Below are 19730 nucleotides of genomic sequence, written 5' to 3' on the forward strand. Positions count from 1 at the left end.
CCTCTTTCACTATTCCACTAATTTAATGGAAGAGTACCGCCTAGTAACTAATGGATCTCTTGTATGTTTTTATGCTTCCTAAAATACCCCTATGTAGATAATAATCGTCAATATTGGGATTTTTTTTTCCAAATTTCTAAAATATTTATTTAACCTGGTTAATAATACACAAAAATCGTTTTTAATGTTTTGGATTTTTTTTTTCCAATTTTCTAAAATATTTATCTAACCTGAGAGTGAATCTCATGTGAGACCGTCTCACGGATCTTAATCTGTGAGACGGATTAACCCTACCGATATTCACAATAAAAAGTAATATTATTAGCATAAAAAGTAATATTTTTTCATTGATGACCCAAATAAGATATCTGTCTCACAAATACGGCGCGTGAGACCGTCTCACACAAGTTTTTGCCTTAACCTGATTAATAATACACCAAATTATTTTAAAATTTTTTAAAACATAAATATGTGATATACATTTAAATTGAAATATTATGAGAAAAAAACATATAAAAAAGATTTATACCAACATATTACGTGCCAAAAATCGCTGAATAAAAAAGCTGCGTTCCACGACAAATTAGGCCTATTGATTTAATATGAAAGCCCATTAACAAATATAGAATTCCAAGCCCAATTGAAGCTCCCCCGGCCTCCACACACTGCAAGGCAAAGCGCCAGTCTACCCCTTCCTCCACGCCTACAGCAAACACTAGATTGGCAATAGCTTTGCTGTTCATTGAAGCTGCATCGTTATTTTACCGATATTTTCATTCATTCTGCCTCGAAGTATAGATGATCACTCATTTGGGTTCTGATTTACCGGTAGTCTTTACTTGTATTCTGTTGATTCTGTGTTTTCTGCTGATTTTTACGGTGTTTTCTGATGCTTGTGTTGTTGTTGTTCTTTTTTTTTTTTTTAATGGGTGTTTTAATCATTTTGAAGTTATTTCTACTTTATTGTTGGAATGAGGTATATCAAAATAATTGCTGTTGACTTCACGTAATGCTGAAAGTGCCCTTTATGCTTTCCCTTTTTTATTTTTCCCGTCTGAATTTGGCGGAGGAGTGACTAAAGGAGAAAAATTCATATAGTCGACGAAGGTTGGGGGTTTGTGGATAAAAAAATGTCGAAATGAGTGAAAAGATTTATTGCTAAAGTGGGTATATCCTGAATGGCATTATAGATTGAGAAATTTTAGATTCATTGCATATGATCTTGTGGTGATTCATGCTGTTTCAAGCGACTCCCATCTAATTTTCCAAGTCAAGTAGCTCTCAAATGGTTATTTCCTTTTTTTCATTTGAATCTCTTCCTTCCCCCTTAATGCTGTTTCATGATTATGGCTGCTACCACATGATAGATTTCATTCTCTCTACTAAAATAATCAGATTTTCCAAGTCAAGTAGCTCTCAAATGGTTATTTCCTTTTTTTCATTTGAATCTCTTCCTTCCCCCTTAATGCTGTTTCATGATTATGGCTGCTACCACATGATAGATTTCATTCTCCCTACCAAAATCATCAGATTGGCTTAAACTATAATGTAAACTCAAAAGCCTGTCATATGTCTTGTTTGTTCAACCATCTCTTGTGAATCGGATCTTCCAGATGTAACTGAATGATACAATTAATCTAATATATTTCACTTGTTTCCTTAACAATTCTATGACAAAATTAATAAAGTAGTATGTAATTCATGTGAACTAACAAACTGACTAGCCTAGCCTCTTCTATATTATTTTTGTGGCAGATATGTGATCCACCTGTTAGTGTGTACAAAGGCTACTCCATGCCCAAGGACACAGAGAAGTATCTTCTCTCCTGTGGGCTTAAAAATGCTGTTTATTACATCAGAGCTTTCGATCTTACTCAAGATCTTTTTGGCACCCTTGTGCATTGCCCTCCTCAGGTTAGATGATCTGCACATATTTGTTGAATTGAGGCAAGATTCCTGTAATATCTCAACCTTTCAATAACCATAATTTCTTGAATTGAGGCAAGATTCCTTGTCTGTCACTGAGTATACTCTGAAATCTGAGGAATGGTGCGTCTTTGTTCTTTTTATTGCCGAAAATGATAAAGACAAGGGAGAGCACTTCGTTCGTGGTTTGAAGCCGGAAATTAGAAAGGATGTTCATATGTCCAAAGTGGTTACATATCAAGACATTGTTGAGAGAGCATTGCTTGCTGAGCATGATGAGCAAGAGATCGAGAAGTAGCGGCAGTTAAGAAGGCAAGCTTTCCAATCAAGAGGTCAAGGGGAAAGTGCTAATGTTCGAGGTGGCCACAAAGGAAAAGGCAAGATGGAACAACGTAATAAACCTCCTTTGCCTTCCTCAGATACTGATAGACCATTATGTCCTAAGTGTTGCAAGCCACACAAGGGAGAATGTTTGATTGGAAGTGGCCGATGTTACAGATGCAAGGAAATGGGGCACACAACACAGAAGTGTCCTCTTTCTTCGAATCAAGGAAGAGTGCAAGGTAGAATTTTGCAATGACAAAAGAAGGAGCTAATCCCGATTCTTCGGTAATATCAGGTAATATTTTAGTATCTAGCAAGGAATCAATTAGATTGATTGATACTGGTGCGACTCATTCTTTTATGTCTGAAGTGTTTATGCACTTTTTATTTGTTGAGCCTACTGTCATGCCTTTACATTTCAATATTGTGTTACCTTCTGGAGATGAAATTTGTCCCACTAGTATCCTTAAGGCTTTCCTGTACAAATGTGTACAAGATTATTGTTTGCCGATTTCATAATTATTACGATGGTTGCTTTTGATGTTATATTGGGTATGGATTGGCTATCTGATTATCGTGCGGTGATTGATTGTGTATACAAGACAGTGAAGTTTTTTATTAATGATCATGAGAGTGATGTATTTGTTGGTTTAGGCTCATCGATTAATATTCCCATTTTCGGCAACGCAAAAACTTATATTCCCCATGTCTAGATTCTTCTACTCACTTATCTTCTCCTTCCTTGTTCTTAATTGATCCAGGCTTTTTTTTCTACAAGATTTTCTCTCTTTCATTGCTTCACTCCAACGTCAAGGATTTAGTGAATTTATTTAGCTTTTCCTACTAAATTCCCAAGCTTCAAGGTAAGGGTTATATCTTTTGAGGTTTTTTAAGGGTTTGAGAAATTGAAGGGTTAAGTTGGATTGATTGATTCATATGATTTTTGGTGATGATTGATGGTTGATTACATGTGTTATCTTGTAGAAATTTCTTCAAAGTTATCATAGCAACCAAGTGTTTGTGGTTGGAAGTAGAAACTTTTATTTGTGCTCACATGATATTTATATGTATAAAAGTCATATTTATTCATGTCTAGCTCCTTCCATTGTTGTAGTTTTGACATTGTTATGGCTGTATATCCATCGATCAAAAGAATATTCTTGAATTGATTGACAAAGGAGATAGTAATCCATTGTGCCTACCAAGTGTTTGTTCAGTTGCCTCAATAAAGTCCCTATGATTAAAGACAAAGATTGATAGTAATTACATGCATGTCATCGACCAATTTCATGATTACGAGTATCTCTCACAGCTTTGATATTTATATCAAAGAGATAATTATCACAGGTCACAGAACTATCAATTCCTTCCTTTAATTCATGTCATGATATACCATCTGTATTGTCTTGATATCTGTTGTTCATTGAAGATGGTATTTTATTGTTTTTCATTGTCATAGCCATGTTTCAAGCCAAGCCTATATATATGTACTTGTTATATATAGCATTCTACTTACTGAGTTTTATCTCATTCCAGTTAATGTCATGTGATGCAGGTGACAAAAAGGAATGAAATGGATTGTCCAGGAGAAGAAGTCATATGGATAGATAAGGGAAAAACTTTTGTCTTGTCACTCGTATTTGGTGAAATGAACGTTGGGAGTTTTTGGTATCATGTATTTTGTTAAATGAATTATGGGAAGGATGGTGGTAGTTTTTGGCTATATTTTGATGTTATTTTGTGAATGGATATTTACAGAAGTTTGAAAACGTTTATTATGTAAATAGTTTATTATTCTTCCACTTTAAAATGTGATGCTTACGCGTATGTTATTTCCTTAACTTTCATTGTCATGGGAGGGGGTTGTTTCCGTAACAAAGGAATTTTGTTGAGTTAGAAGAACCTATTTTTCATGGCAGCTTTCTTCTTCAAGAGGTGACACATCTAGCGAACCTGTGACAGAGAGGAGGCCACAGGAAGCTTTGTGGTCGTATTATGGGGTGAGTTTTGATATTTTCTGATTCAATTTTTGGTCTATGAACTAACTTTCTGCTACATAGTTTCTGATATACTCCAAAATAATTTATGGTGTGATGAGATGTAAAATATGAATACTGCCTCCTTGACCTTTATGAACAGTACATTCCGTTGATGAGAAAATGAGTGAAAAAACTTGTGTATGCCACAAGTGAATATTTGCAACAAAATGAACTCCGACAAGAGCCATCATCAATGAAATGGCTCTGATATAGAGAAATTTATTGGCTATTGTTCTTTTTCCATTCCTTATTATTTAGGATGCCAAATCAACTGACTGGGAAGTTGAGTCAGGGGATTGATGTTCTATAAAACGTGAAGCTCTGCGATCTTATTTTGTGTTTTTGTTATTAACCCTGTGCAATTTGCTCTATCTGTTTTGAAGAGTCAATATAAACGTACAAAAATTTCTAACTGTTTATGTTCACTATCGTTTAGCAATCGGCATAATCATATATTTCAGGAGATTATTGGATCTGGACCACGTTGAGCGATTTTGGCTATTGTCTCGCATTGGTGATTGAATCTTGAATTTTTTACCAATAAATACGAATAGAATCGAAAGGGCAGAAACAACTCAACTCACTCTTGAGAGGAATTCAAGAAGCTCTCACAGAAAGAATTGCGCACCATCCATCTAAGGCATTATACAAACATGCTATCATGTAGTCCACTCTTTCCAATCCTTGTCGACATGATCTTGAGACCATTTTACGGCTGCTCGAGCGGCCTGAGGTCCTCCAGGTAAACCTCTCTCATTTAGAGTGTCGGCCATGTCGATAAAAGGAATCACCAGTAGAGTTCCTGGACCACCGTATTCCGTGTGCAAGAAATCACTGAAGATCTGTTAAAAAAACTGGGGGGTTTAGTAACCTCACACTTGTACGAATATGCAAATTGAGGAGGAAGTGTCGAAATGCACGAGACCAGTTTGGTAGCGTCTAAAATTTTATTGTCTATAATTTCAGCTTATTTGCAAACATCAGTCTACACATTCAGCCAACAAGGAGAAAAAGTACGAAAATCCATGAAAACACAGGAAAAATGGGTAGAGAAAAAGAAGTACCTGAGTACAGATTCCGACAACTTCGTCCACTGAATCCCCAAACATATCTTTCTTGGACAGCTTCTTAGCCAAATGAGTCCTGAACTTCTCAGTCTCCTGATACCAAAACACATCATCTATAAGCAAACTAAAACAGTAATTTACAAGTTCAAGTCTATCGAGCTACGGGTTGAGAGTAAGAAGAAAATCTGTACAGAATCAGCAAATTCTGGGATGGGGTCTGGGAACTTGTACTCCTTCTCGGCCCGGCAAATGAAGTTGTCCCTTCTTTTGACACAAGCTAAAGAAGAACGAAGATGAAGGAGAGGAGTTTCGGGTGTACTTAGAGAAGAGGGAAGAATATTTGAAGATAATAATTTCGAAGCAGGAGAATTGTAGAGGATTGATGTTGCAGCAGATATGGAGGAAGCCATGTCTTTGCGTCGCAGTTTCAGTGATCTATTTTTGTGAAGCTTTTGAAAAGGGGGCTTAATCTTCTTTGGGATTAAGCCCATGTAACTTTGGCTCTGGCCCATTATCATATCTTCTGCGTTCACGTAAATATTCTATATAAGAGAAAGGTTTGAAGAACCTAAAACCAACAAAAAATGGCAACTATAAGCTAAGAATTGCAATGAAAGGAGGTATGATTCGATCTTCTTTTAATTCTTCGTTGATCTGACAAAATATATAGACTGATTTTTTTTAGCACAACTTGGGGCGGTTGGGTAGAGGTTTATGTTAAATTATTTCTCTAGATTTTCTGTGTTTCTAATCCCAAATGAAACTACATCAGAAAATCACAATCATGCTCTTGATTAAATATGAAAAACGAATACGGAAGCGTACCTGAATCTTTAGCCATGGTTTATAGCGGTTTTGATCTTCCAAAATGTAGAATTTCTTTAGGTTCCTAATTCTCTCTGTTGATGGGGATATAAAGAGATATCTTTTACGTTTCTTTTCTACATTTGGGGACCATTACCTTACTGCATTTATTAAGCAGTTACATAACGTTTGCCTATTTCTAATTTAGCCCCTTCATCAAATTAGAAATTCTGCATATGGTATCCACAATAAATATTCATGACATTTATGTCCTAAGTCAAATTCTTTATTTTAAAATAGATCACATAATGTTTGACTTGTTATAATTGATGACCATATACATTCATTTAATTATATAAGTGTCCCAAAAATACTAACAATCTCCCACGGGACACATATACAATATAATGAATGTGATATCCTTAGTGTGCACATGTCGTGTCATCAAATCTGAGGACATTCCAAACAATCTCGTCCATTAATCATATTGACATAGAATCTAAGCGGTCTTAATTGTATCAATCACAACTAAACCCATCCATGGTCACGTACATCAACATCACTAAATGACATAGATCAAACATGAATTAGTGGCATGAAAAATTACATGCAAGGTGATCTGTTCATGTTAATTTTCAACTGGTCCTACTCAACTTTAGTGAGATCAAACTTTTAAACATAATTGTACAAAGTGTAATGAACTGAATAATACTTCATTTCTGATCAGAATAAAAATACATAAATAACTGTCTATAAAACAACCAAACTACAAACTCCCACTCAAACTAGAGATCATCCATCTCTATGACACCCATACGAGCAGTATGCTCATGAAAGACATTAGGCGGCAAACCCTTTGTCAAGGGGTCCGCTACCATGGAGTTTGTACCTAAGTGTTCTATAGAAATCTGTCCACTTTGTACCCTTTCTTTCACAACAAGAAACTTGATGTCAATATGCTTCGACTTTGTCGAGCTCCTATTGTTGTTGGAATATAATACAGCTGATCTATTGTCACAAAATAATCCAATGGGTCTTTCTATCCCTTCCAGAATACGCAGCCCAGTGACAAAGTTCTTCAGCCATATCGCATGATTTGATGCTTCGTAACAAGCAACAAATTCTGCCGCCATAGTGGAGGAAGCTGTAAGTGTCTGTTTGGCACTTCTCCATGAAATAGCTCCACCAGCTAACATAAAAATGTATCCCGAAGTGGATCTCATACTGTCTTGGCATCCCGCAAAATCGGAGTCAGAATATCCAATGATCTCAAGATGATCTGACCTCCTATATGTGAGTATGTAATTCCTAGTTCTTTTCAGGTATCTCATAACCCTTTTGGCTGCTTTCCAGTGATCCATACCCGGGTTGCTTAGATATCTGCCCAACACACCTACTATGTACGCAATATCCGGACGCGTACAAACTTGAGCATACATAAGACTTCCTACCGCCGAAGCATAGGGAATCTTTTGCATTTCTTGAATTTCAAGACTTCCCTTAGGGCATTGTTTGAGATTAAACTTATCTCCCTTAGCGACCGGGGTGTTTCCTGGTTTACAATCTTGCATGCCAAATCTTTTAAGTACTTTATCGATATAGCTCATTTGTGACAATCCAAGAACACCTTGAGAACGATCTCGATGTATCTGAATTCCTAATACAAATGAGGCCTCATCAAGATCTTTCATCTCGAAATTTCTTGACAATAAACTCTTGGTTTGGTGCAATAAGCCTATATCGTTTGTGGCAAGCAAAATGTCGTCCACATATAGAACCAAAAATATGTGCTTACTCCCACTGAACTTGTGATACACACAATCATCAATTAAATTCCCTTCAAAACCAAATGAGAGAATTATTTCGTGAAATTTATGGTACCACTGACGAGACGCTTGTTTAAGTCCATAGATGGATTTCTTTAATTTGCAAACCATATTTTTTGGGTCTCCCGACACAAAGTTTTCTGGCTGCACCATATAAATTGTTTCATCAATGTCGCCATTGAGAAACGCCGTCTTTACATCCATCTGATGTAGCTCCATATCGAAATGTGCAACAAGTGCCATGATTGTCCTAAAAGAGTCCTTAGTTGAAACCGGAGAAAAAGTCTCTTTATAGTCAACCCCGTATTTTTGAGTAAAGCCTTTTGCCACAAGAAGAGCTTTATACTTCTCCACATTACCATTTGAATCCTTTTTGGTCTTAAAAATCCACTTGCAACCAACAGGTTTTGTACCTTCCGGCAGTGGGACAAGTTCCCAAACTTTATTGTCTTGCATTGACTTATACTCCTCATTCATTGCTTCGACCCACTTTACCGAATTGGAACTTTCTGTGGCTTGACGAAAGTTGATAGGATCATCTTCCATCATGCCAACATTATCCTCATGTTCCTGAAGAAATACTACATAATCATCCAAAATAGCACTTCTCCTTTCTCTCGTGGACCGCCGCAATGGCACTTGGACCTCAATCTCTTCTTTAAGAGGTTGTTGAGTTTGTACATCTGGGAGATCAACGATGTCTTGATTTTCTGGAATTCCGATATTATTAATGACCAGAGTGGAATCATGATCATTGTCTAAAGCAATCGGAATAGGAATCAACTCCTCATTAACCGTAGTGGAAGTTGATTCTTCTTCAAAGACAAAGTCCTTTATTTTATTCTTCCCCCCAAACTCAATATCCTCGAAGAATATAGCTGTACCCGTCTCAAAAATTGACCTTGATTTGGGATCGTAAAACTTATAGCCCCTTGATCGCTCAGAATAGCCAATAAAGTAGCTGCTCACAGTCTTGGGATCCAACTTATTCTCATGTGGCCTATAAGGCCTCGCCTCAGTTGGACATCCCCAAACGTGAAAATGCTTCAGACTGGGCTTTCGCCCCAACCAAAGCTCAAAAGGTGTTTTAGCAGCTGCTTTTGTCGGCACTCTATTTAGAATGTATGCTGCCGTCTTTAGTGCCTCATCCCAGAGTGATTCCGGCAAGGATGAATGGCTAACCATACTCCTTACCATGTCTTGTAGAGTGCGATTTCGTCTTTCTGCTACACCATTCATGCTTGGAGAGCCCGGCATGGTGTATTGTGGGACGATACCACACTCCTCTAGGAATTTGGCAAAAGGCCCTGGACGTTGTTCACCCGAACCATCGTACCGACCATAGTATTCACCACCACGATCGGACTTTATTTTCTTTATCCTTTTGTCGAGTTGATTTTCAACTTCAACTTTGAATGACTTGAACACGTCCAATGTTTGAGCCTTTTCATGAATAAGAAATATGTATGCATATCTCGTAAAATCGTTTATGAATGATACAAAGTAGCGTTGACCATTCCAAGAAGGTGTTGGAAACGGTCCACAAACATCCGTATGTATCAATTCTAAGACTTTCGTAGCTCGATATGCACCTAATTTCTTGCCTTTGGTTTGTTTTCCTTTAATGCATTCAATACAGACATTAAAGTCCGTAAAATCAATGGAATTTAAAATTCCATCCGACACAAGTTGTTCAACTCTATTTCTAGAGATGTGACCTAAGCGCTTGTGCCATAATGCACCCGAATTATCATTATTTAGCTTTCGTTTTGTACCTTTCGATTCAACATTTAGGGTTTCATGATATGAAGCATTTGTATCAAGCAAATAGAGATTGTCATATTTCATAAGTAAACCAGTTCCAACAACATTAGAATTAATAGATAACATAAACTGATTGTTTCCAAAGGAACAATTGTAACCAGATTTGTCCAAATAACAAACAGAAACCAAATTCCGTCTAAATGACGGTACAACAAAAGTATCCATTAAATCCAAATAGAAACCAGTACAAAACAACAATCTAAAATGACCAATTGCTTCCACTTCTACCGACTTTCCATCGCCTACATAGATACTTCTTTCAGCATCACTTGGCTTTCGGTAGCTCAGGAAACCCTGCATTGAAATACTGATGTTAGTAGTAGCACCGGAATCTAACCACCAAGTATTTCTAGGTACTGAAGCTAAGTTAACTTCAGAACAAACCAAATTAAGAAATGTACCTTTCTTCTCGCGCCACGCGCGATACTTGGCACACTCCTTCTTCATGTGTCCGGGTTTATTGCAGAAGAAACAAAGGTCACCAACTTTATGTTGTTTCTTCTCACTCGGACCCACAGCATTTACATTCTTTCTTTTCTTACCCTTGTCCTTAGATGTGCTTGCCAAATGAGCACTTTATGTCTTCTCTTGATTCAATCTCTCTTCCTCTTGGACACAGTGAGAAATCAGTTCATTCAAACTCCACGTTTCCTTCTGACAGTTAAAACTAACCTTAAAGTGGTTGAACTGAACCGGAAGAGAAATGAGGATGAGATGCACCAGTAAATCCTCGTGCAAATCCAACTTTAGTGCCTTCAATTTCGAAGCAAGATTAGACATCTCCATGATGTACTCCCTTATGTTTCCCTTGCCCTTATACTTCATTGAAATCAAGCTCTTTAGAATAGTGCTTGTTTCTGTCTTATCGCTTTTGGCAAAGCGCTTCTCGATTTCTGCAAGGTACTCCTTGGCATTGGTGATGTCCTCAGACACTGCACCCCTAAACACCTCCGGAATGGCACGCTTGATGATCATCAGACTCATGTGATTGGAGCGATCCCACTTCTCAAATATAGCTCTCTCTTCAGAGGAGCTAATTGCCGTAGGAGCAGTGGGTTTCTCCGTCCGAATCGCAAGGTCCATGTCCATGCACCCGAGAACTATCTGAACGTTCTCCTTCCAGTCCTTAAAGTTAGTACCATTAAGGACCGGTACTGAACTTAAGTTGGCAGAAATATTAGCAACATTCACTGAAAGAGAACATTAAAAATAAATAAATAACATGCTCACAATCATAATTATCAATAAAATTCAAAATTAATTGGCAAATCCCATCTCAAGATACCTAGAGCACCATTAATTTCAAGTCTTTGGACAGTAAAATTAACTGCAATTGATACTCTTGTTGTAATAATCAAACACTAACAATAATGCATGACAAATAACAAACCCCTCCTTGGATTGATTTATTATTCTCATGTAAAATCCTTATAATCGTTACGTGTTTACTATCACATGTAATTATGTAGTCCGGCCAACTATTAACCTTCCTTTGAGCCGATTAATAATCGCATGAACTTACAAACTTACAAACATTCAAAATTCGTCATGAACAATCTACAAAAGAGAGGTCACTTTGGCGACATCTTATTTTAATTAATCCAATCGGAATGATGAACTATAATAATTTTATTATATATTATGCCAATTAATTGAATTCAATCGAATTAATTAAATAATAATAAAATAAATAAATCCCAAAAATTGAATTAGTGGTCTAAGTTGCATGAAAATTAATAGGAAGACTATTATTTCATCCACCATTGACCGATAAACACAAATCATTTAGGATTTCATCAACAGAATTTTTTTTTATTTTTTATTTTTTATTCTCAAATCAAGAACAAGATTAATCGGCTCTGATACCAATTGTTAAATTATTTCTCTAGATTTTCTGTGTTTCTAATCCCAAATGAAACTACACCAGAAAATCACAATCATGCTCTTGATTAAATGTGAAAAACGAATACGGAAGCGTACCTGAATCTTTAGCCATGGTTTATAGCGGTTTTGATCTTCCAAAATGTAGAATTTCCTTAGGTTCCTAATTCTCTCTGTTGATGGGGATATAAAGAGATATCTTTTACGTTTCTTTTCTACATTTGGGGACCATTACCTTACTGCATTTATTAAGCAGTTACATAACGTTTGCCTATTTCTAATTTAGCCCCTTCATCAAATTAGAAATTCTGCATATGGTATCCACAATAAATATTCATGACATTTATGCCCTAAGTCAAATTCCTTATTTTAAAATAGATCACATAATGTTTGACTTGTTATAATTGATGACCATATACATTCATTTAATTATATAAGTGTCCCAAAAATACTAACAGTTTATACTAAGGTGGTGGCACATAAACAATTTTTTATAATTAAAAACATGCGACATATATTAGTTCCATCGAGAAGCTTAAACTGAAGGTGTTCAAACTTCGTATAAAACAGAAAAAATCTAAAATCCAAACTGAAAAAATCAAACATCGAAACGAAAGTCGATTTTTGTAATTCATATATAAATATTTAAACCGAATTTTAATTGTTTCGGTTTCGGATTATATATATCAAAACTGAACCGACGGAATAAACCAAAATTTCATTAAATTAATAGTTTATATATTATATATTTTTTAGATGATATTTTGTGAGTGAATAATTATTTTGAATAATTTTTAGTTGATTTTATATTTGAAGGTTAAATCTCTTCTCCAACTTTTTGCAAAAGATTTTCCATTTCTTGAACCTATTGTCTTTACAGGTTAAGACAGGGTATTAAAATATGCATTGCAAATTTTAAAGTACCTGCGACAAGATTTAATTAATCAACCATCAAGGCTCACCTCTTGACGAGGAATTCTTGTCCTGATGTCATCAAAGGATTATACAAATATGTATTTTTTTTTTAGTATTCTAGGTTAGATTCTAAACTCAGAATCAACATGCATATTTGTAGGTTTGAGTTATTTTTCTTTTTCCACCAACTCTAACTAACCTAACATGGAAGAATCTTAATGTTGGAGGCTAAACTTTTGAAATGTCTCGAGCCAAAGATCATCCGGGAATAATACTCACTTATGTCCTCATTATAGATCCGCCTCTGCCTAAATAGTAAATGCACAACGGCTCGTAACCATTCCAAGTGGTTTCACATCCACGTGTCTTTCCATTTGGAATAATAAATCCATATCGAGCATCAAAATGGCAAAAAGACTACAATTCAGATTCGACAAAATGTCACATTGTATTGACAGACTGGTAGTTTCAGCGAGAAAATTCGGCTTCAAGAACAACAATACAACACCTTTTTCATCCTTCTCGAAGTGCTCCAACTTGGACAGCCTTCCAGTGTTTACTATTTCCTGAATCTGTGATCTCCATCACCATGCAGGGTGATGACCAAATACAACCCGGATAGTGTTCCATAAAATGCAGATAAAAGATGGCTGGAGAAATAATAGTGAATTGAAGGCATCCAAAACTTGATGGTATAACTACATTCTTACATGATCCTGCAATGACTTTCCAATCCCAGGTTGGTGTTTGACCTGGTTTGCACTTTCGATTCTAAAAGGTAGCTTTTCAACGACTGGAACAGCTTTCTAATAGCTAAAAGACCTCCTATCATCACCCAAGGCTATCATTAAGATAAAGCAACAAATTCAGCCTTCAAATTGCCAATATCCAAAAACTAATAATACATATGATATGCTGAACAAGTTTTCACCTCTGTAAATTTCGACGAGCTTCTTAAATATATCAGTTATATTCCTGTTCAAATCTGGAGGATTGTAAAGCGATGATGCTTTGGATGATGAGAACTGCAAAAATTAATGTGCAATCCATTTCAAAACAGATTGCTCAGTACACAAACAGTGACATAATATAAGTTCTACTAACGGCTTAGCTTGTACATGGGAAAGGTCTGGTATTATTTTGGCTGAATTTTTTTTTAAAAAGAACATACTTTTTGTCGGTAATTTTTTAAAAAAGTTTGATAAAAAATTGCCCATCAGAAAATATTATTTAAATATTTGCAACTGAGTGTTGCCATAGATCCATCGACAGTGATACTCCCGTAAGAGCTCGAGTCATGGATGACCCGGAATATCAAATGGATTCCCAAATCCGAGTAAGTCTGCAGATGGATTCTTCTGGAGCCGGACAGGTGCAAGCCCATGTTCTACTCTCCGGATAGTCATAGGCCCGGGCTCTTGTATAAATCTCCAGGGAGGCATTCTACCCGGCCACCTCGATATGAGCACCGCACTTGAGTATACTAGCAGAATAGGATGTGGGCGACTGTCCCATCTCTGACACCGTGCCGATGGGTTGACATGTCAGAATATAGAGTGTGCTCAGCCGTCCTACTATAATTAGTAGGTAGCACGGAGAACGAGGTCATCATTACTTTTCATACTATAAATATCAGGTTCTCTCTTTACATTTACATTGGATTCATTCACACCAATATCACAGCCATCACTTGGCTACATTGGTTTTATTGCTTGAGTATCCTGCTGACTTAAGCATCGGAGTGGTCACGCCGTACACCCCTCCGGCGCCCATTCACGAGTTCCTTTTATTGTTTGTAGGTCACGATCGAAGCCATCTACCTTGTTCATTTTCCTAAACAACACTATAAATTCTTGATTTGATCCGGTGGAGCACCCGACCCTGCTCATCCATTTCACCCGGATCGCATCAGATAGCAAAACTAAAATACATAAGCATTGCACAATTTTATTCAATTCAGATGTATAAAATGTCTATGATCTTACATCTCTACTTTGATCATAATCAGTTGAACTTGTCACTTCTGAGCTTAGAGAGTGTGAGGAACCAGGTGAACCACTTGCAATATCTGATTTGGAAAAATGACGATGGGCATTTTCTGAAACTTCGTTGCTTTCTTCTGACCCAACAGATGTTTTAAGCTTCTTCTGTTGAGAGGGATTGTACTCTCTCAAAGGACTTAACTTTGTGCGATTTTCCTCATGAATGTTGCTTATTAACACAACCTCAAGGTTTTGTTCTCCCCATTATAGCAATATCCACAACGACTGACTAGCATCGCCTCAATAGAACCAACAAACTTTATGCAATTACATGAAAACGAAACATATCTCACGTACGATTGTAAAAAAGTTCAAAGTAGTGCGTTGATTCAGCAAAATTCCCAAGGGGATCATAAAATTACGAAGCTGAGTCAAAACACACAGCATAACCACATTCCACAATAAATCAAGTACAAACAAAACCAACACCACACAATTGACAGGTCATATACCAGCAATTTCTGAACCTCGTATTTGCACTACATTTTCGAATCACGTAACCTGAAGAGAATTGAAATCCGCACAAAAAATGTGCGTAACTTTTTTGGATAAACGAGCCTCGATTTTCGCACCCATTTGCACTAATTTCTGCTTCCATATCTACAATTAACATGTTTAACAGCTCATTTTTCGTTCAAATGGACATATACATCATTTCCAACCGCGAATGAATCGAGCAAACAACCTGCAGTTGACCAGCTTTTACTCCGGTTTCGATAAGGAAGGCAACCATTTGAGAAAACATTCCGTGGGGATCAGACGGTGGAGATTTGCTCCTCATTGGCGCCATTTCTGCTGGCTTTCTCAACTGGTAGTCGCTGGAGTGGAAAATGACAGCGAGTTCGTAAATAGTAGACTTTGTTGTACGATGCCTGCATGGCAGTGGGCTCTCGTTTCGAATGAGTCGAAAGTCTCACGATTTTTATACGTGAACAGATAACTCTACCGATATTCATAATAAAAATAATACTATAAAAATAAGAAATTCGTCTCACAATAAAGGTAATACTGTTAGTACTGACATCCAATAAAAATAAGAAATTTCAATATATATATATATATATATATATATATATATATATATATATATGCTCTTAGCATAAAAAATAATATTTTTTTATAGATGATCTAAATAACATATTCGTCTCACAAAATACGATCCATGAGACCGTATCACACAAGTTTATGTGTATTGGTTTAAACGAAGTATAATAATGTTGAAATTATCTTTTCAATTGAAATGTTGTGTTTGAATTATATTTTATGGTGTTTTCTTTATTGGATAAGAAGCAAGTAAATCATACAATATATATTAAAATATTCCAAAGTCTAATTAAAATTGATTGGTTTCTTTAAATCCACTCTAGTTTATAGTCAATAATGATAAAAATTTTCGCGGGGATGGAGTTCATGATGCCTTTTAGGAGTTTTTTTGCAATCGCAATTGGGCCTCTTGAGAGCAGCTCGATAAAATATGCTTGGACTTGTCTCAACAACAAATATTGGGCTTTGGAAGAAAACTTAGTTGGGCCTCAAACATTTGGATTCCCTACCAACTCAAAATATTACGTGACCCGAAAAAGTATCGGGTCTGTTGGAACGCGTCGAACCAATTGACTGTTAATATTAAAAGGTAAAAGGAATTTCATAATCACTAATATATGAAAAATTAGAACAACACGGAGACTTTGAAGTAGAGCCAAACAAAGTTTTCAGGACTGATCCCACTATGATTCAACAATATCACGACATAGGGAAAATAACTACTTTACATTGTAATATAAAATTCCGAAAAGTAAACATGGGAAATCATAGGTTGTTTATATAATAATCGACCATTAAGGACATTTGGTTTTGTTTCCATGTGTAGTCATATCGGTGTAGCATGTCCCACACAATTCCCTGTTGCCGGAGGTGCCCGGCGGCACACATTTGCAGCGGGCACAGCAAGTGCCGCAAGCCCTTGTGCACACATTGGGCCTCGAGTGTAAGCTGCACCTCGCCTCGCATAATCCTCCACAATCTGCAAAGTTGTGAGTGCAAAAATGTGAAGAATGCTTGGGAAGAAACATTCAATTATACATGGAAGTATTATTTACGTTCTTTTCTCACATACTTTTAACATCCCACTAAAAAATACGCTGGATATACGAAGGGAAAATGCAAAAATATGAACAAAAACATACCTACATACGGTAAAAGCCTTCTTTTAACAGCACCTTTCACTTCTTCAATTCCAACCTTTGACAATCAAAACCAGGGCAAACATGGTAAACACACAAAACTCGAGAACAAAAGCAACAAGAACATAATGACCAAGAGACCAGAAATGCGGGAATAAATGTAATTTCAAAATCCAAAATTGTAATGATTTATATATATATTCTTTAAAGAATAATCTACATTGGTTACCTGAGCCAGGAAGAAGAGTAAAAGGGCAGCTAGAATTATCTTACGAGAAGAATAAGCCATTAATTATTATTACTCGTTTTTGTTATTATTTTGCAAACTTGGATGATTTTCTTCTTTCGACTGCTTGATGATTTATAGGAGTATATTTTGCGGGGTGCATTGAACGAGGTACTCTGCGACCTGCGTCTCTCTTGTCCATTTCTGCGTCATCATTTCTTAGGCCCCACTTCTGTGAATCGGCCAAAATCAGTCCCATCATCCTTTGTTTTTTCCAACTAAATATTCAAATTTATGGGTTAATCTGTATAGTAATTAGGAAATATTGATTCAAAGTTTGGTAGTAGGTCGACTAGTGTCCCCGCACGTACCGGCAAATATTGTACTAAGTTTACAGATAATCTCGGAGGAATACAGCCATATTCCAGTTGGATTCTCCACATTCATTTATTTTTTTTTTTATAAGACACATTCATTTATTTTTTGTTTCAATGGGTGTGGGTGTGGGCGTGTGGCCTGTAAACACGAGATTTTTACAAATTATCCCAGATCCCAATGTTTTAGATCGATGTTTCGGGTTTCCTAATACTAACTAAATCCAAATTTAAATTTTAATTTTAATTTTATACTACATTGCATCTTGAAAAATATTTATCAAAAGTATTTCACCGAGTTGCTAAATTTAAATAGTAACTCGGGTGTCCTTCGAATTTATATCAAGTTCCACAAGTTGAATCATAACGGCGTAAATAGTATTGCCAGATTTGCTCACTCGAATTGAGCTGGACTCAACTACTTCGATTTTTGTGAAAGGTGAACCAAGAGGTACGATATCCAAGGTCTCCATTCCACAGTGACCTCCCATACTTTTTTTTTATTATCATTATTATATCGGTTTTGGTTCTTATTAAAAACTCAGATTTCTCTCACCGCTATTAAAACGATATTTCTGTATTGCTTCAACGAATATGCAAATCACGTTGATAAGATAAATAACAATAAACAAATTTTATAAGACAAACTTGTCTAAAAAATATAATGGTCGTGAAGTGTGTTTTCTTCACATCCCTAAAACACTTCAGTTAGGTGGCCAAAATTTATGACTTAAAAAATCATGCAAGCCTAAATAATGAAGCATATGCTACTTTATAACGAGTTCATGAATTTTGGGATCTTCTTAACTCTCCATGCACATATTCAGTTAAAAGTGGTTACAGATTATTATTGAGTGCAAGAGGTTTCAATCCTATCACACAGATGGTATTACTTGGAGGTGCATTTGGAGGTTTAAGGTACCAGCTAAGATCCGCAACTTCCTATGGCGATCCTTTCTTCATGCTTGCCAACTTTGAAGGCATTACAGTCAAGAAGGGTGGCAGTGACCCAATGCTGTTCGCTTTGCTATAATGAGATAGAAGATGACTTTCATTGCTCTGGTATCTTGCCCTTTTGCAAGAAACATATGATGTCTTTCTCCTGTAGGTAGTCATTTTTCTTCTTTGCATTCTCCGTCAATGTGGTGGGATAACTTAGTACAACAATGTGAGCAGCAAGTTCTTGAGCTAGCAGCAACTATTCTATGGTGTATTGGACAAAATAAAATGATGTGGTATGGAATGACAAGAGCAAGATAGCTACTGTCAATTTCCAATCGGCTTCAATCTCTATTCTTAATGGCTAAAGGCTACTCATATTGCTATTGCTGGTTGCTTGATTTCACTTCAATTTGGGCTTCGACAGAGGAAAAAACCTCCAGATAATGTTATCAAGTGTAATGTTGATGCTGCTGTATTTGAGAGCTATTGGCTATTTGGATACGGTTGCATTGCACGAAATTCTCATGGTGTTGTAATTGTTGCATCTTATGGTACTCTGCATGGACAGTTTAGCTCCACTATTGCAGAAGCGTTGAACATTCGAGAAGCCCAAGTTTGCTTAAAACCTTGGACTGCCCCAAATATCATTATTGAAGCTGATGCTCTTTCGGTAATTGAAACGTTGAATAGTTCGGAACCAGATTCTTCTGGTCTAACCTTAATTGTAGAAGGGTGTAAATTCCTAGTTAGGGAATTTTTTCCGTGCCAGTTTGTTTTGTTTTTAGATCAGTAAATGTGGTTATCCACACTCTTGCTAGAGAAGCTGTATCCATGTCTGGTCTGCTAGGAAGGACATCCCCTCTCTTACTTTAATTTCGTATGTAATTATACCAGATTTGGGTTAATATTATATATCTCAGTTTTTTTCAAAAATAAAAATAAAAAAGATAAGATTTTCGCTAGCAGCCATAATTACGACTGTGTCTACCCGGATTCGCTCGATTCCTAATTCTAGGCCCAACTTTCAGTCCATATCAGCCTACACTCGATCACGTTTCTGTTTCTTTCTCACCGTAAACCCGATAGAAACTCATTGAGATCGTTATACCGCATATACTTCGACTTGTATAGCGTGAAAGCAGAAATCGAGTTAGGGAAACACCAGTTGTTAGACCTGAGGTCAAGCCAACTCAACAGGCTCATGAACCTGCTCAACTTGACATAATCCGAGAAAGCTCAAACCTACTCATATCCAACCAATAATCATTGCAAGTAACAAGAAAGAGCAATTTCTCATTACATTCCTATTTGCCTCAAATGATATACTAAACGACCACATTTCTTGAACTTCACAACT

At 36.4% G+C, this 19730-nt stretch overlaps 4 protein-coding genes and 1 pseudogene across 6 annotated transcripts; 1 reads left to right on the forward strand and 4 right to left on the reverse strand.

The window, feature by feature from the left end:
• Positions 1 to 548: 548 nt before the first annotated feature.
• On the forward strand, positions 549 to 4976 carry LOC140817064 (uncharacterized). Of its 3 annotated transcripts, none has more exons than XM_073176630.1 (4): positions 561 to 828; positions 1756 to 1914; positions 4170 to 4250; positions 4390 to 4744. In XM_073176630.1, exons 1-4 carry the CDS (start codon positions 799 to 801, stop codon positions 4411 to 4413), a joined length of 294 nt encoding a protein of 97 aa, XP_073032731.1. In that variant the 5' UTR covers positions 561 to 798; the 3' UTR covers positions 4414 to 4744. The 3 variants fall into 3 exon arrangements, with proteins under 3 accessions (XP_073032729.1, XP_073032731.1, XP_073032730.1); XM_073176629.1 differs by lacking the exon at positions 4390 to 4744 and adding an exon at positions 4751 to 4976 and having other exon boundaries at positions 566 to 828; XM_073176628.1 differs by lacking the exons at positions 4170 to 4250; positions 4390 to 4744 and adding an exon at positions 3806 to 4148 and having other exon boundaries at positions 549 to 828.
• LOC140817063 (protein PLASTID REDOX INSENSITIVE 2, chloroplastic-like) lies at positions 4912 to 5883 on the reverse strand. Its single transcript, XM_073176627.1, has 3 exons — positions 5548 to 5883; positions 5354 to 5449; positions 4912 to 5131 (listed from the first exon to the last, which is right to left on the reverse strand). Exons 1-3 carry the CDS (start codon positions 5872 to 5874, stop codon positions 4949 to 4951), a joined length of 606 nt encoding a protein of 201 aa, XP_073032728.1. The 5' UTR covers positions 5875 to 5883; the 3' UTR covers positions 4912 to 4948.
• Positions 5884 to 10386: 4503 nt separating this feature from the next.
• On the reverse strand, positions 10387 to 11806 carry LOC140817355 (uncharacterized). The gene is made up of 2 exons (XM_073177009.1): positions 11791 to 11806; positions 10387 to 11000 (listed from the first exon to the last, which is right to left on the reverse strand). The coding sequence occupies exons 1-2, from the start codon at positions 11804 to 11806 to the stop codon at positions 10387 to 10389; spliced, it is 630 nt and encodes a 209-aa protein (XP_073033110.1).
• Positions 11807 to 12712: 906 nt separating this feature from the next.
• LOC140817356 (DNA polymerase lambda-like) lies at positions 12713 to 15492 on the reverse strand (annotated as a pseudogene).
• An 850-nt stretch (positions 15493 to 16342) lies between these two features.
• On the reverse strand, positions 16343 to 17206 carry LOC140816762 (snakin-2-like). Its single transcript, XM_073176189.1, has 3 exons — positions 17061 to 17206; positions 16835 to 16889; positions 16343 to 16671 (listed from the first exon to the last, which is right to left on the reverse strand). Exons 1-3 carry the CDS (start codon positions 17118 to 17120, stop codon positions 16487 to 16489), a joined length of 300 nt encoding a protein of 99 aa, XP_073032290.1. The 5' UTR covers positions 17121 to 17206; the 3' UTR covers positions 16343 to 16486.
• Between the last annotated feature and the right edge of the window lie 2524 nt (positions 17207 to 19730).

The sequence above is a fragment of the Primulina eburnea genome, chromosome 16 (assembly GCF_022965805.1).
Source record: "Primulina eburnea isolate SZY01 chromosome 16, ASM2296580v1, whole genome shotgun sequence".
NCBI classification, from domain to species: domain Eukaryota; kingdom Viridiplantae; phylum Streptophyta; class Magnoliopsida; order Lamiales; family Gesneriaceae; genus Primulina; species Primulina eburnea.

Bases quoted from the DNA above. Each gene is read 5' to 3' on its own strand.
- LOC140816762 (XM_073176189.1), bottom strand. From the start codon at position 17,120: ATGGCTTATTCTTCTCGTAAGATAATTCTAGCTGCCCTTTTACTCTTC. The intron at 16,890-17,060 runs GTAACCAATGTA...TGATTGTCAAAG, and splicing joins TACTCTTCTTCCTGGCTCAG to GTTGGAATTGAAGAAGTGAA. The intron at 16,672-16,834 runs GTATGTTTTTGT...ACAACTTTGCAG, and splicing joins AAGGCTTTTACCGTATGTAG to ATTGTGGAGGATTATGCGAG.
- LOC140817063 (XM_073176627.1), bottom strand. From the start codon at position 5,874: ATGATAATGGGCCAGAGCCAAAGTTACATGGGCTTAATCCCAAAGAAG. The intron at 5,450-5,547 runs GTACAGATTTTC...TTTTGGTATCAG, and splicing joins TCCCAGAATTTGCTGATTCT to GAGACTGAGAAGTTCAGGAC. The intron at 5,132-5,353 runs GTACTTCTTTTT...TTTTTTTAACAG, and splicing joins TTGTCGGAATCTGTACTCAG to ATCTTCAGTGATTTCTTGCA.
- LOC140817064 (XM_073176628.1), top strand. From the start codon at position 799: ATGATCACTCATTTGGGTTCTGATTTACCG. The intron at 829-1,755 runs GTAGTCTTTACT...TTTTTGTGGCAG, and splicing joins ATTTGGGTTCTGATTTACCG to ATATGTGATCCACCTGTTAG. The intron at 1,915-3,805 runs GTTAGATGATCT...CATGTGATGCAG, and splicing joins TTGTGCATTGCCCTCCTCAG to GTGACAAAAAGGAATGAAAT.